Source organism: Marmota monax, unplaced genomic scaffold, assembly GCF_021218885.2.
Source record: "Marmota monax isolate L192 unplaced genomic scaffold, Marmota_monax_Labrador192_F-V1.1 WCK01_AAM20220418_F8-fsc00057, whole genome shotgun sequence".
Taxonomy (NCBI): Eukaryota; Metazoa; Chordata; class Mammalia; order Rodentia; family Sciuridae; genus Marmota; species Marmota monax.
The window spans coordinates 3,035,877-3,051,380 of record NW_026693933.1 but is presented as its reverse complement, the minus strand read 5'-3'; the positions used below and the strand labels follow the sequence as shown (position 1 = coordinate 3,051,380).

Here is a 15,504-nt window from a genome sequence, read left to right as displayed (position 1 = left end):
AAAGTCCCTGATCAATGTATTGAAAGAATTGGGTTTCATTCTGATGTCTCTCCACATGGCTTGTGGATAACAACCTTCTGGTGCCCTCTCATGATCTTCTCTCTGTATTGTGCACATGGCTAGTATCTCTCTTTCTGTGTACTAATCTCTTCTTTTTATAGACACTGTCATGTTAGATTAGGCCCATGCTAATTATCCCATTTTAACTTAATTCTTCTCTCACTGCACAATCTCCATACACAGTCACATTCTGAGGAACCAGAAATAAGGACTTCAATGTCTAAATTTGGCGCGGGGGGGGGGGGGGGGGCGCACAATTCAGCCTGTAATGAAAATCAAATAAAAAATAAATCAGACAAATATAAACTCCAGGGAATCTAAGGAAATGCAATAAAGGAAAAGCAGAGTATAATACATGGCTTATTGTTCTGAAAAGCATACTTTGTTATAACAATATAACCAGTGAATATTGATTTAACTCAAATTACAATACAACCACATCAGGAGACTGGGGAATGGAAAGTATGCATGTGTGTGGTAGATGTGGGGATGAGAAAGAACTAGATCGTCATCTTCCTCAATGAGAACAAAATAGCTATTGTGTAAAAGAGAAAACTCAAGAAGTAGTAGCAATACTGGCGGGTGATTTAGAGAAATGTTGATAGGTAATAAAATATCATGAAAAAGAATTGAAAGTTGTTGCATCTGAAAGTTATTTCATCTATTGCCAACTTGTAGAACTAGCTAATTCTTTAAACAATTGTTATATGCATAAATAGTTCTGTTGAAAGAAGAAATATATCTATATCTATATCTATATCTATATATATATATTTAAGAGCAGGGAAATAGTATCTCTCTCTCTCTCATTGTGGATGGACACAATATCTTTATTTTTTATGTGGTGTTGAGGATTAAATCCAGTGCCCCAGACATGCGAGGCAGGTGCTCTACCACTGAGCTACAGCCCCAGCCCAGGATCTTAATATTTATCTTGTGACTACTGTGTGTGAGTTTCTTTGATTAGTACTTCATATAGGCCATCTCATGACAACCTTTGAAGTAGTCATGAAGAATAAATATGCTATATTACATAAGTGGAAACAGCTCTAAGAGAGAGGATGTGATTTGCTAATTACTGTTAGTTGGTTAGTGACAGAATCTGAGCTGTACCTGAACTTATCATCTATTTACCTAATAACTACTCTCATCCAGGTTCTCTGACTGGACCATAGCAAATGTTGGTGCTATTTCTTTCATTTCAACCTCCTAAACATTACTTAACAAAATTTGGGAGATACTTGTCACAATTTTTTGGATGCCTAGCATCTAAATCTCCTCTCCATAATTCAAGATATTCCCCACCCAATGAGTGTTGGTAGGAATCAGAACCCGCTCCCCACTGGACAAGGTATTTGTTTTCACAGTCCAGCAGGTAAAGCATACACAGCGCCTAGGCTAAGTCAATCCAATGCATCCACACTGAACTTCAAATCAAGAAATGGTAAAGCAAAGAGGTTGAGACAGTTGGGGTTAATTCTGGTGGTGGCAGGAATGGAGACAATATTTGTCTTTCATAGCATTGGAAATGATGGCAGTGGTGACAGTGGGTGTGTCCAGTGGCTGGTGCTGGCAACACCAATAGTGCAAGCTGGGGCTTTTCTTTGGATTGGCAAGTCAATACTGTTTGTAGAAACTGGTTCTATGACATGGTTTTGACCACAGCTCCCTTTGATTCTGAGTATTTTCAGAACTTGATTCTTAAACTTCTGTAATATCTACCCAATATCTTTTCAATTAATAATTGTTCTGCTTAAAGTAGCAGAAGCATGCTCTGTCCAGTGACCTTCTATTACCTGAACTAGTGTTCATGCAAAGGAAATTTCCTAGCTATGATTCAAATAAACAGAATCTAACATTTTCAAATGAACAAAAGTACTAGGCAAAATATTACCACATTAGTCTCCTCACATTTATAATTGATGTCCAATTACATGCCATTTGTGATTCACTGACAAAATGAGATTATTGTATTCATGAGACAATATCAGGGTTTTTATTTACTCATTCTTCCATTCAACAAACACTGTGGGGCATTTATGTGCAAGTCTCTGCTAAGTCCTGGAGGCATAGCAGTGAATAAAAAAGAAAAAAAACAATTCCTACATTTGTTGTAGTAGGGTGAGATTCAATAAACAACACATACAATAAGTAAAATGCATATTATCAGTTGCTAAGTGCTGTGGGAAGAAATGAAGCCTGGAGATCAGCTTGGGAGGTAATTCGGCATTTTAGTGAGGTTGGTCAGTTCAGCCTCCTGGAGGAAGAGCTATTTGGAGGGACTCATTGAAGGAGGAGTAGGGCCTGTGGTTATCTGTAGGAGAAGCACTAGGGGACAAACCAGGGCCTGGGCCCAGAGATAGGAGGGTGCCCAGGGTGGCTGGATAGAGTCAGTCAGGCACAGATAATAGGTGATAGAGAGATATCCAGTGTCACATTTGTGTAGTTCCTTGTAGATTACTGAAAAAGTAAGAAGGAGCCATGCAGGGTTTTCAGCAGAGGCATGGCATGTTTTCACTTAGATTTACGTAATCACATTTTTTGGTTACACTGAGTGATTTTTGGCAGGTGTGTGTGTGTGTGTGTGTGTGTGTTTGTGTGTGTGTGATTTTTTTTTCCCCAGGGAGTTTTTGACTATGTGTGGGAATATTTTTGGTTGACATTGTGGGGTTGGGGAATACCTACAATAGGTAGAGGCCAGGGATGGTACTGAACATTCTAAAATGCACAAGACAGCTCCCACCACCTGGAATTACACAGTTCAAAATGTCAGGAGCATCAAGGTTGAAAAATTCTAGAAGGAAAGACCACAGATTAGTGTGGAGAGCAGGTTGTGTCCTGCTCTGAGTTACTCTTGTTTTATAAAGCAAATAGTTTGCCATGAGTTATTCCGTTCTGAATAAAAATATCAAGGTAGAATGACTCCATACCTTGTTTGTACAAATAAATAACTACCATTTATCCAGTACAACTGTAGAGCACAATTGATAATTTATTCATGTGAATAAAAACTTATCAAATTCAATCAGGAGCACATGGACACTTGGGCATATCAGATCATATCAGAAACACCAGACATAGGATCTTCTCAATCTCATCAGAGGGAACCCCCTCACCTAACACCTATAAAAGGAAGAATACCCCAAGACTGAACACAGGTGCCACTGACCCTGTCATCTGGTCACTTATTATAAACTTGCTCAGAAAAATTGCCACAGCACTGAAATAATAATAATAATAATTCTTTCTTTTTCTTTGCTTTTTTTTCTGGTATTGGAGATTTAACCTAGGGGTGTTGTACCACTGAGTTATATCTCCCTTTGGACTTCTGACTCTATCCCTGGACTTCTGCTTGGTGAGCTTTCTCCTACCAGTGACAGCCCATGACCCACTCTAAGTGACACTTCAAACTGTCTGCTGTCCACACCCTGGCCTCAACTCTGTGCAAGCTGATTCCTTTAAGTCCTTATCTGACCATCTGTGGTGACTGGTTTTTCATCTTCCCCTGCCTGTGCTCTTGGCACTGCCTCTTGATCCTATAGCCACCTTAATACTTTCTTAGCCTTTTTGTAACCTCTATCTTTGTGTGAAGCATGATGTGTGAGTGTTAAACACATTAGTAATTAAGATCACTTTGGAATAAAATAACTTATGGCCTTCGTCATTATACCAAGTGAAGCATAAGTATTTTGGTGAATTAAAGCAGATCAAAGTAATATAACTTATAGATTTATTGTTATTCAACAAATTCTGACATTGTGGAAAGACACAATGTGTCTGGTCTATGTTAATGACAACCAGGGATTAAACAACATAGTAAAATTCTGCAATATGATACATTTTTGTGTTAATTAAGGGTGTATTACTATATACTTGACTATTAATATCTCAATATTTGCTAAATTTATATAAAATTTAAATATGAGTTGGGGAAATTTTTTAATAATTACACCAAATTATATAGGAGGAAGAAGAAGGAAAAAAAATACGTTTTCAGGATTCCTGAAATCACTTTTATGGTGTTCCTATCCTTTAAATTAAAACAGTACATTTTTTATTTTAAAATATGTATAGTACTTAAAAAAATACAATCTGCAGTTTAAAACATTCAGAAATAACTATTTTTATGTAGTACAGACTTTCATTCTCAGGTATTTCCCTTTCATTTCCAAGTTACTGAAAATTTTGTATACGTTCTTTCCAAAAATAGATTGTATTTCATGGTTAAATCATAACTAGATATATATCAGACATATCCACAAGTTTCAAAACTATCTATGGTAGGCTTATTTTGGGATTATATGTTGAGTTTACTTTTTTTTAGGAGGTTTTAAATACATTTTGAGAACATAATTCTTTCAACAAACTGACATAGCAATATAATAAATGTTTCCCTGAGGTGACAGAAATGTGTAAGAGCACAAATTATATGAAATGCATATAATTCATTTTGTTCTTTAATAACTTATACTCCACCATAAGGTTTGTGTGCTTTTAATCACTTTTTTAAAAGAGGTAAGTTTTAAACAAATGAATAAATAAATGTGTACATATAAGCTTAATGCACAGATAAATCTGACTGAGGGAGCCAAAAAAAAAATTCTACCATACAAAGCATGTTGTCAAACTCCCAGTTAAAAAGTACAGTAGCCTTCCTGAGCCATGCAAGGTTTCACTTCTCTTAGTTTCAGGTACCCACTGTCAACCACAGCCTGAAAATATTAAATGTAAAATTCCAGAAATAAACAATTCATAAGTTTTAAGTTGCATGCCATTCTGTGAAGCTTGTTGAAATCTTACACTGTCCTGCTTCATCCTGCCAGGGATGTGAATCATCCTTTGTCCAACAAACCTAGGTCATAGGTACCCGCCCCCCCCACCCCCCAAAAAAGTCAGTCGACCTTTTGGTTATCAGATACATTATCACAGTATCCTAGAACTTATATTCAAGTAACCTTTATTTTACTTCATAATGGCCCCAAAGGGTAAGAGAAGTGATGCAAGCCATTTGGATATGTTCAAGAGAAGCCATAAAGTATTCCCTTTATATGAAAATGTGAAATACAATAAAATATTTAAGATCGAGAGAGAGATCACATTCACTATAACAATGTGCTGTAATTATTATTGTAATTATTATTGTTTTATTATAGCTATATATACAGGGTTTGGTACTATCTATAGTTTCAGGCATCTCTGAGGCAGGGGGGTCTTGGATTGTATCTCTCATTGATAAGGAAGGACTATACTATATTACCATTGAAAGAATTCCTTATCAAATACTTAAAACAGATTAAAGTAATTATTTCTATTTTCAAATTATGATTTGCTAATTTATATATAAATATTTCTTCCTAAAATATAAAATTTTGTGCTATTTTCTAAATTCTCAATATGTGAATGTTAGGGAGATAGAATGCGATCATAATACATCTTAACAGAACATAAGAACAAGGATAGGATCTTTCCTAAAGCAATCTTATTCTTTTTGATTGTTTATTTATTCAACCATTTGTGTTTTGGAGACAAAAATCTTGCTAGGTTGTCCATGCTGGCCTCGAACTTCTGGGCTCAGGTAATCCTCCTGTCTCACCCTGCCAAGTACCTAGGACTATAGGTGTATACCCTCACACCCAGCTAACAATCTTGTTCTAGCCTGACCATTCTCTGGTCAGTTAGTAAAAGCAATGTTATTATAAATGTTTCAGTTATTCTTTAGATGATGAAAAGGAAGATTTTAAAATTTAAAGTGAATATGTGAAACTTGTTAAAAGCTGTTAGGTTTTTGTTGCACAACAGAAACCTAGATTGCACTTTGGATAGTTGCTTGGTAAGGTGTTATACTGTATTCATCAAATGCTAATCCTAACCCGAGACAAAATAAAATATACTAAAGTAGTGCTGTACTTTCAGAATTAAAAGGATACTAACAAGTGGCACCAATATTACAAATACAGAACTCAATATCAGAAATCTCTAAAAGAAAAATTTTGAAGTAATGAGCCAAAATAGGAAGAGATCATATGTATGTGCTATACTAAATGTATAAAATGTGAATCACTTAGTTCGCCTGTCTGAACAATACCCAACTTTTCATGATAGGATGAGACTGTGGATCTCTAATTTCTTTAGTCAGACTTGAATAGAGAATGAGACAAGAAAGAGAGTCTTTAGAAAGCCTCAGTTAATATGCACCTCAGAGCAGTTATCTCCCTAAATATATCAGGCAGGGGATATGAGAGAAACCCGGCCCCCAAAGGGAACATACACAGTACTAATAAAAAGCTGTGAAGTATGAGGAGGAAATGAAACCAGCAAAGAACCCAGAGTTGCCAGAGGAGATCTAGTCGGCTGGGACAGTGGAGATACTTAGAAACAAACCTGGGTCTACCTCATCATCTATTCCAGGTTCAGACCAGAAGGTCCAGTTTTGACATCCACTAGATAAATGTTTGGAAGAAGTAAGCATCTTTCTACCATGCTAGGATACTAGGCTCCCAAATAACCAAACTACTTCATTGCCTCCAGCGACTATTGCGTTCTCTCACTGTAGGCAGCTTGCAAATACGATATCCTCACCAGGAACACAGTCACTCCTGTATGCCCCTACTAATTCTGGCACTACATCGGGGACCATCACATTTATTCTGTCAGGAGTCTAATGGGAGCATAGAATAAGCAGTATCAATTAGGATGCTTGGACTCCAGGTGGCTTCTAAGATCAATTCAAACCAGCACAGAAGACAAGAGCACTTACTTATTATCTCACCTATTAGGAAGTTCAGGTGTTGTGAGAGCCTCCCTCTTGCCATCTCCATGATTTTCTGGGCTTTTTCTATATGTTGGATTCATTAAGTTGGTATGGTAGTTCCTGCCTTCACATCCAGGCAAGAAAACAAGCAGAGAGAACGGGGATTTCTCTTCTTGTACTCTCTTTTTAGGAATAAAGAAACCTCTCCCAGAAGCCTCCCAGCAGATGTGCCTTTAAGTCCCCATTATAACTGGGTTACAAGCCTTTCATTGACTAGCTCAGCCCCTAAAAAGGAGGATGGGATTTTTCTGGTTGGTTTATACAGCCCCTGGATCTGAACGGGGCCACCTACTGGAATGAAATAGAGGAAGAGTATGTTCCAAAACCCAAACCCAGATTTTGTTGGATAGGAAAGAGGAAAGAATGGATATTGAGTGGACAACCACTAATGTCTTCATAGACCTCAGTAAATATTGTGGATTGAATAAGTGAATAAACAAATAAAGATGTCTCCACTTCATTTGACTGTGCCTTATTTTTTCTAAATAGAGTCTAAAATGTTCACTAATGTAAGAATGATGTTGTTCACAAAATCAGATTGTTCCTCACAAAATATTGTAATTCTAAATATTTATCTTCATATATCAATGTTAATTTTGTTCAACACAATTTTCCACATCATTTTACAGGGGTATGGTATATTCTCGGTGGTCAACCTAGTACAATCTAGGTTAAAGAAAACAGTATTTTACATGTGAACTTTGACTTAGCACCATAATATCTAATATGCCTGTTAAGAGTTTGGGAGTATGAATGCTGAGGCAATTTAGCACTCAGTTAATTATCAATCAGTAAAAAAATTTACATTAGCCTATTTACTTATCTCACTCACAATCTGCTTTAGCAGTGATATCTTTTCAGTGTTATATGGACTACACAGAATCTGTGTCTTAAAGAACAACATAAGTGATGATGGTTTTAGAAATATAGTAAATTTGTTGTATATATACAATCAAGCACAAGAAGAAAATTCAGCCTCTTCTTGTATCCCCCTTCCCTACCCCATCCTCTTCAAAAACAGAAGAATAAAATAGTTGATAGAGCACACAATCTTTCCTGTGTGCATGATGCATCTGTAGGTCAACTGTGTGAAAATCCAATGAGTGGCTGGAGGTCAGACAATATCCACTCCCAGAAAGTGAAAAAATATTACTAAACCCCTCATTATACCTCTCCTTCTAAGACATAATGCCAACATTTGTACATGTTATTTCTTTCAAAATTTGAAAACCACTAAACACTACAAGGAGCGCACTCTAAAAACAAAGATGAGTCATTTTTGCCGTGCCTGATGATTCCCATCTTTTTCTAATCAGAGGTCACATGCTATGACCCAGGATAATTTTTGGCAGAGTGTTTAGAAAAGTTTTGAAATTCTATGCCCTTAGGTGATGTGTGCATTCTCCATTTCATTAAGCTGCCTGGGCCTTGAAGGTATTTGTGTTTGTTCTCCTAAAAATTATTTCAAGCTTATGAGACTTAGGCTTATAGTTAACACTAGAACACTTTCATTTTCCTTTTTTTTTTTTTGCTCAGTTTGTTTAAAAAAACATTAGAAAATGCAATGAAGTATTGAAACATTTTTATAAACATGGATGTTTAAAGACTCAGTGCTGTGGATCTGGACTTGGGCATGAAGGCAGATTATTAATGGAAACAATTATTTTTATCAGCTGGTGTTGTGAAGTCTAAATTCAAAATGCTAAGATTGAGTTATCAACACACAATGAACAAATTACTGTTGGAAAGCCATATTTTTAAAAGTTCAAAACCTCATGACAAGTTAACTGTAAGGATTTTCTAGTTTTGAATGATAGTTCAATCTTGCTCTTTGGTTTGGAAACCAAAACCAAAATGATGAGAGAGAGAGGGTAGGAGGAAACTTCTTCCTAAACTCTAGCCTCCAAAAGAGAAAACTTAAGCACCATACTCTGTGACTTTTAGGCCTCTCCCTGTAGGTGAGTGAATGTATAGTGGGCTGGTGCCTGATTCTTCTCAAGGAAGCTAAATTGGTTTAGGTAGCAACTGGGTGCACTGACCCTCTTGTTCTCTGACTGCAGGTCCAATGGTGTATAAGTCTTTGGAGATAGACGCAGGACTACTGTAGGAATGCTAACCTGGAACACATAACAAGGTATTCTGCCTAAGGGGATACTTTTCTATTAGCAACCCTCAGCTGCCAGTAGCATTGGGATAAAGGTAAAGTCAGGTCAGGGGGCATTATAGTTCGAGGCCTAGAGGCATTAGAGGCTTAGTAGGTAGGCCACCGAATAATCCAGAAAGAGGAGTCAGCTTGAGCATCTGCTGGTATTAGAGAGTACAAAAAACTTTACTTCTGCCTTCCCCTTCATCTACCTCCACACCACGCACTCCGTATCAAACCTGGGAAAGGCTAGGGTAGAAATGATGGGGAAGGAAAATTGCCAACCACACCTTCCCATTTAAAAGGGAGGCAGATGGCCATCTGCTATCAGTCCTAGCTAGGGCTGAGTGTGTATGTGTGTGTGTGTGTGTGTGTGTGTGTGTAGAGAGAGAGAGAGAGAGAGAGAGATTTGTGAATGAAAGACAGTTGATTAATGCATTCCCATTTATGAACTGAACTTACGCCTATGACCAAATAGACTGTAAGATTGTGTATTATTCAGGAGAGGAAACATGAGATTATCAAAGTTTTTTTTTTTTTTCTCCAGGATCCAGGAAAGAAACACGCTCCACTGAACAATTTCAACAGGATATGAGAGACAGACATCAAACTGCATTCTGATAGAATCTTACAGATTGACTTTATTTAATATATCATGTATACATATAATGGATATATAGATCCCAGATACATATGTAGCTGCTATATATGATATATAGTCTTTATCTGAGTTTAAATTTTAGGTATGAAATATTATAACTTTTAAATATTAGCTCTATTAAAACATGAAATTAAGATAATTTAAAGATAAAATATAATACTACCTTATTATGATGAAGCCATAAGTATTTTAAGTTTTTAAACCTAGATAGATCAATGACATCTGTTAGTTCCCTGGAAAGAAAAAAAAATGTGAATATTAGCAACAATGAATTTGCTCATTGGTAAACCTGGTCATAAGAGTTGGCATGGTTTGGGAGTAACCAAAAGGCCTATCTCTTTTTAGGCCCTTTAAAAATTGTAGGTACACTTGCCTGGTAATTTCTGAAATTCCATCATTATAAGTTCATTCCTTTGGATAAGATTTGTCAGCTAGTTAAAGCTAATATATACTTAAAGGAGAGCACTTTACAACATTAGCAGAAATTTGCATCTCATTATGACTGAATTTACAGCAACCTCAGTTCAAAACAGATTTTATTGGGGAGAGGGCAGAGAGGAAAAAGAAAGTGAAGAAGATATCAGGACTTTCAAGTAAATGTGGAAACATAATTGGCTCCTGTTTCAGTCTTGTCTGCAGGGTTCTCACTTTGGGACTGGTCCTGATCTTGGCAGACGGCAGAATGGGCTTAGGAGATGAAATTGCAGGATACCAAAGGACAGAAGCTGAGCAGAGTGCTTTATTGTTTATTTACAGTAGGTTCAATATGTTACCTTTCCCTTTTGCACTATGTGGGACTCCAGCTATGCAAGTGGTCCTGATCATGGTCGATGATGCAGTTTATTTAAAAAAATGGCAGGTGATGGGTGAGCACGGGGAGCTAACAGAAAAAGTGGGCAACACCTCTGAGGAGCCTTGGCCATTTCACTGCTGTGGCCGCTAGTTTTCAGTTCATTTTATTTCTCAGAGCAGAAATTATAGGTCTCAATTATGTATACACAGAAGACCTTTGTGTTCATCAAACACTTATGTAGCACATACTGTTTTATCAAAACTTACAGAGCATATGAGAGACAGGCACTTATGAAAAAACTTTAAAAATACTAAGGTTACTAACGTTAATCATTATATATTAATTCATGGTATATCCTTTTCTTTCTTTTTTTTTTTTTTCTTTTTAGTCTTATGGATTGAACCCAGGGTCTCTCACATGCTAGGCAAGCACTTTACCAATGAACTATATCACAACCCTATTCTTACATATTTTTAACCTTAGGACACTGCAGGACTAAAATTTTCCCAACTTTTTTTTTGAAACTGTATATATTTTAAAAATCATACAAACAATATTTTAAATGAAATAATTTTTTCTTTTTTTAATTAATTAATTAATTTTATTTTATTTTATTTTTTTATTAGTTGTTCAAAACATTACAAAGTTCTTGACATCATATTTCATACATTTGATTCAAGCGGATTATGAACTCCCATTTTTATCCTATATACATATTGCAGATTCACATCGGTTACACATCCACTTTTTTACCTACTGCCATACTAGTGTATGTTGTATTCTGCTGCCTTTCCTATCCTCTACTATCCCCCCTCCCCTCCCCTTCGAAATAAATTTTTCTTACCAACTTTTTGTATCAAGATTTCAAACCTAAGAAAAGTTGAAGGAATGGTTCAATGAACACTTGTAGGACCTTCATAATTTTTAATATAGTACCATATTTTTTCATATTCTATTTATCTAACATACACCCATATTAATGTGGATAATTTTCTTGGTGAATCATTTGAAAACAAAATATTATTATAGTTTTCTTTATTCTCATTCTAAATAGTTTAGTACACATATCCTCAAAACAGGACAGTCTTCAGCAAAATCTCGATATTATTATTATTATGCCTAAAAAGATTGAATATAATTCAATAATCTCATCTAATCTATCATTCATATTCAGATTTCTCCCATGAACCTACATATCTTTTATAAGGTTTGTTTAAATCCAAAATCTCATCAATATTCGTATCTTGCATTCAGGTGCCTTAACCCGTTAGTTCTTTTAAAATTAGATTAGTCATCTTCTGCCTTTTTTTGACCTTTTGAAAAGTCCATCACAGTTGTCTGATAGAACACACCACATCCTTGATTTATCTCATCATCTCCTAATGATGAAGCTCAAGATAGATGACTTCTCAGTTACTTCAGAGATAATTAAATTACTACATCAATTCAGGAGAAAAATGATGTCAGTTTGTCCCACTCTTGGTAAAGCTAAGTTCAGTCACTTGGTTAAGGTGTGATCTGCTAGTTCTCTCTATTTTAAAATTGAAAAGTAATACATGGGACCAAACTATAATCCCACGTGTATATCTTGTTCCTCAAACAATTCTTTACTCAATGGTTTTAGATTCAATTGATGATCCTTACCAGAATCAATAGTTTTTTGTAATTATAAAAAAAAGGTTTTTCTAGTGTTTTTATTGTTTTTACATGTAGTAGCTGGAATTCTTCTGATAGATGCTTCTGCCCCCCCCCCCCACCTGTTATACAGCTCTAGGGATTAGACTCAGGACCTTGTGCATGTGAGACAATTGTTCTACCACTGAGCTACATCCCCAGCCTTACCTCTTCTTTCTATCATTCATTCTCTTCCCCATCCTCTCTGGATTTTAAGAGCTTTTTAAAAAAATTCTTTGTCAGTTTAAAAAAAAAATTCTATAATCACCAGGCTGAAGATTTTCAAGGAAACTCCTGTGTCTTTTTGACAAGTACCATGGTCTTTGAACATTACCTTGGCCCAGCAGAATATTCCAGCTTCCTCCAAAGCCACTTTCAATGGGAAATTTGCACACTTAAGACATTCTCTTTATGTAGACCTATAAATAATTTCTGGGAAGGAGCACTTGGTCTTCAATGCACCTTAACTATTGCATTGGGCAATGATGATAGTGTGTTACTTCACCTCTTTCCATGACAAATAACAAAACAAGCATTACATGGTGGCTTCAAAGGATCTCAAGCCTCTCTTAGGAAATTAACTATAAAATTCATTTTAACACATTAGTACTTTAATATATAAACTGTGTCAAGTTATTATTATGAATTTTTTGTGGTACTGGGTATTAAACTCAGGAATACTTTACCACTGATATATATCCTGAGCCCTTTTTATTATTTTAGTTTAAGAAAGGGTCTTACTAAGTTGCCAAACTAGAACTCACAATCCTACTGCCTCAGCCTCCCGTGTCTCTGGGTTTACAGGTGTCTGCCACCTGCCCAGCTTGCTATTAATTTTCTTCTAGTAGAAATATCAACGTTGGCCGCCCCCTCCCCCTGCACCGGCAAGGTAGACGGAACTGTGACCACCCTCAGAACAGGCCCAGTGGCCTGCTGAGGGACAGAGCCGCCCCCCCACCCCCCGCGCCTGCCAGGTAGGTGGAACTGTGACCACCAACAGAACAGGCCAGACCTGCAACCGACAGACAGAACAGGCCCAGTGGCCTGAGGAAGGGTAGAGCCACCTCCCCCCGCGCCTGCAAGGTAGGTGGACCTGCGACCCACCAGCAGAACAGCCCCAGAGGCCTGCAGAGGGGCAGTGCCGCTGCCTGCGCCTGCAAAGTAGGCAGAACTGCGACCACCGAAAGAACAAGCCTAGTGGCCCGCAGAGGGACAGAGCCTCCGCCCGCGCCTCCAAGGTGAGCGGACCTGCTACCGACCCGCAGAGCAGGCCCAGCGGCCTGCCGGCGTGGTAGGCACATTGCCCCAATTGGAGGAGGGGCAGAGCCGCCGCCCGCGCCTGCGAGGGAGACTTTGCAACTATACAAGACCAATATAAATATATAGGGGGAAAATTCAATAGCACAACAGTTTCACCAAGTAGAAAGGAACGTGAACAGTATGAAGAGAAAAGGAAAGAAAGGACCACAAGCAATGCAGGTCAACTCAACGTTAGAAGAGGTAATAGCTGCAGCAGATGGAATGTCAGATAAATAATTCAGGATATACATGCTTCACATGATCTGGAGTCTCAAGGAAGACATCAGACAGCAAAATCAGACAATGAAAGATCACTTCAAAGATGAATTACATAAACAAATCCAAGAAGCAAAAGATCAACTATACAGGGAGATAGAGGTTATAAAAAACAAACAAACAGAAATCCTAGAAATGCAGGAAGCAATAAACCAACTTAAAAACTCAATTGAGAATACTACCAGCAGAGTAGAACACTTAGAAGATAGAACATCAGACAATAAAGATAAAGTATTTCAACTTGAAAAGAACTTAGACAGCTCAGCAAGACTGTTAAGAAACCATGAGCAGAACATCCAAGAAATATGGGATAACATCAAGAGACCAAATTTAAGAGTCATTGGGATACAGGAAGGGACAGAGTTTCAAACCAAAGGAATGAGCAATCTATTCAATGAAATAATACGAGAAAACTTCCCAGACTTGAAGAATGAGACAGAATCCCAAATCCTAGAAGCCTACAGGACGCCGAATGTGCAAAATCATAAGAGACCCACACCTAGACACATTATAATGAAGATGCCCAACATACAGAATAAGGAGAGAATTTTAAAAGCTACAAGAGAAAGGAAGCAGATTACATTTAGGGGTAAGCCAATCAGGATAACAGCTGATCTTTCAACACAGACTCTGAAAGCTAGAAGATCCTGGAATAACATATTTCAAACACTGAAAGAAAATGGGTTCCAACCAAGAATTGTGTTTCCAGCAAAATTAAGCTTCAGGATGGAAGATGAAATTAAAACCTTCCACGATAAACAAAAGTTAAAAGAATTTGCAGCTAGAAAACCATCTCTTCAAAACATCCTTGGCAAAACATTACAGGCAGAGGAAATGGAAAATAACAATGAAAACCAACAGTGGGAGGTAGGACAGTAAAGGGGGGAAAAATAATCAAAGAGGAAAACAAACCATGTTTAGTAACATAAATAAACAAATATGGCTGGAAGAACAACCCATATCTCAATAATAACCCTAAATGTTAATGGCTTAAACTCACCAATTAAGAGACACAGGCTAGTAGAATGGATCACAAAACAAGACCCAACAATATGCTGCCTACAAGAGACGCATTTGATAGGAAAAGACATACATAGGCTGAAGGTGAAAGTTTGGGAAAAATCATATCACTCATATGGACTTCAGAAACAAGCAGGTGTGTCCATACTCATATAAAATAAAATAGATTTCAAGCCCAAGTTAATCAAAAGGGATAAAGAGGGACACTACATACTGCTCAAGGGAACCATACACCAACAAGACATAACAATCATAAATATATATGCCCCTAACAATGGTGCAGCTATGTTCATCAAACAAATTCTTCTCAAGTTCAAGAGTCTAATAGACCACCATACAATAATCATGGGAGACTTCAACACACCTCTCTCACCAATGGACAGATCTTCCAAACAAAAGTTGAATAAGGAAACTATAGAACGCAATAACACAATTAATAACCTAGACTTAATTGACATATATAGAATATACTACCCAACATCAAGCAGTTACACTTTTTTCTCAGCAGCACATGGATCCTTCTCAAAAATAGATCACATATTATGTCACAGGGCAACTCTTAGACAATATAAAGGAGTATAGATAATACCATGCATCTTATCTGATCATAATGGAATGAAACTGAAAATCAACGATAAAAGAAGGAAGGAAAAAGCATACATCACTTGGAGAATGAACAATAGGTTACTGAATGATCAATGGGTTATAGAAGACATCAAGGAGGAAATTAAAAAATTCTTAGAGATAAATGAAAACACAGACACAAC

At 37.0% G+C, this 15,504-nt stretch overlaps 1 protein-coding gene across 1 annotated transcript in view; it reads right to left on the bottom strand.

Annotated features, from left to right (window-relative positions):
- Window positions 1-15,504, bottom strand: part of Lrrc72 (leucine rich repeat containing 72) — a 61,891-nt gene that overhangs the window by 29,736 nt on the left and 16,651 nt on the right. Inside the window, exon 3 of the mRNA XM_046463562.1 lies at window positions 9,839-9,908. Coding sequence (XP_046319518.1) covers window positions 9,839-9,908 — 70 coding nt within the window. The remainder of the gene's footprint in view (window positions 1-9,838; window positions 9,909-15,504) is intronic.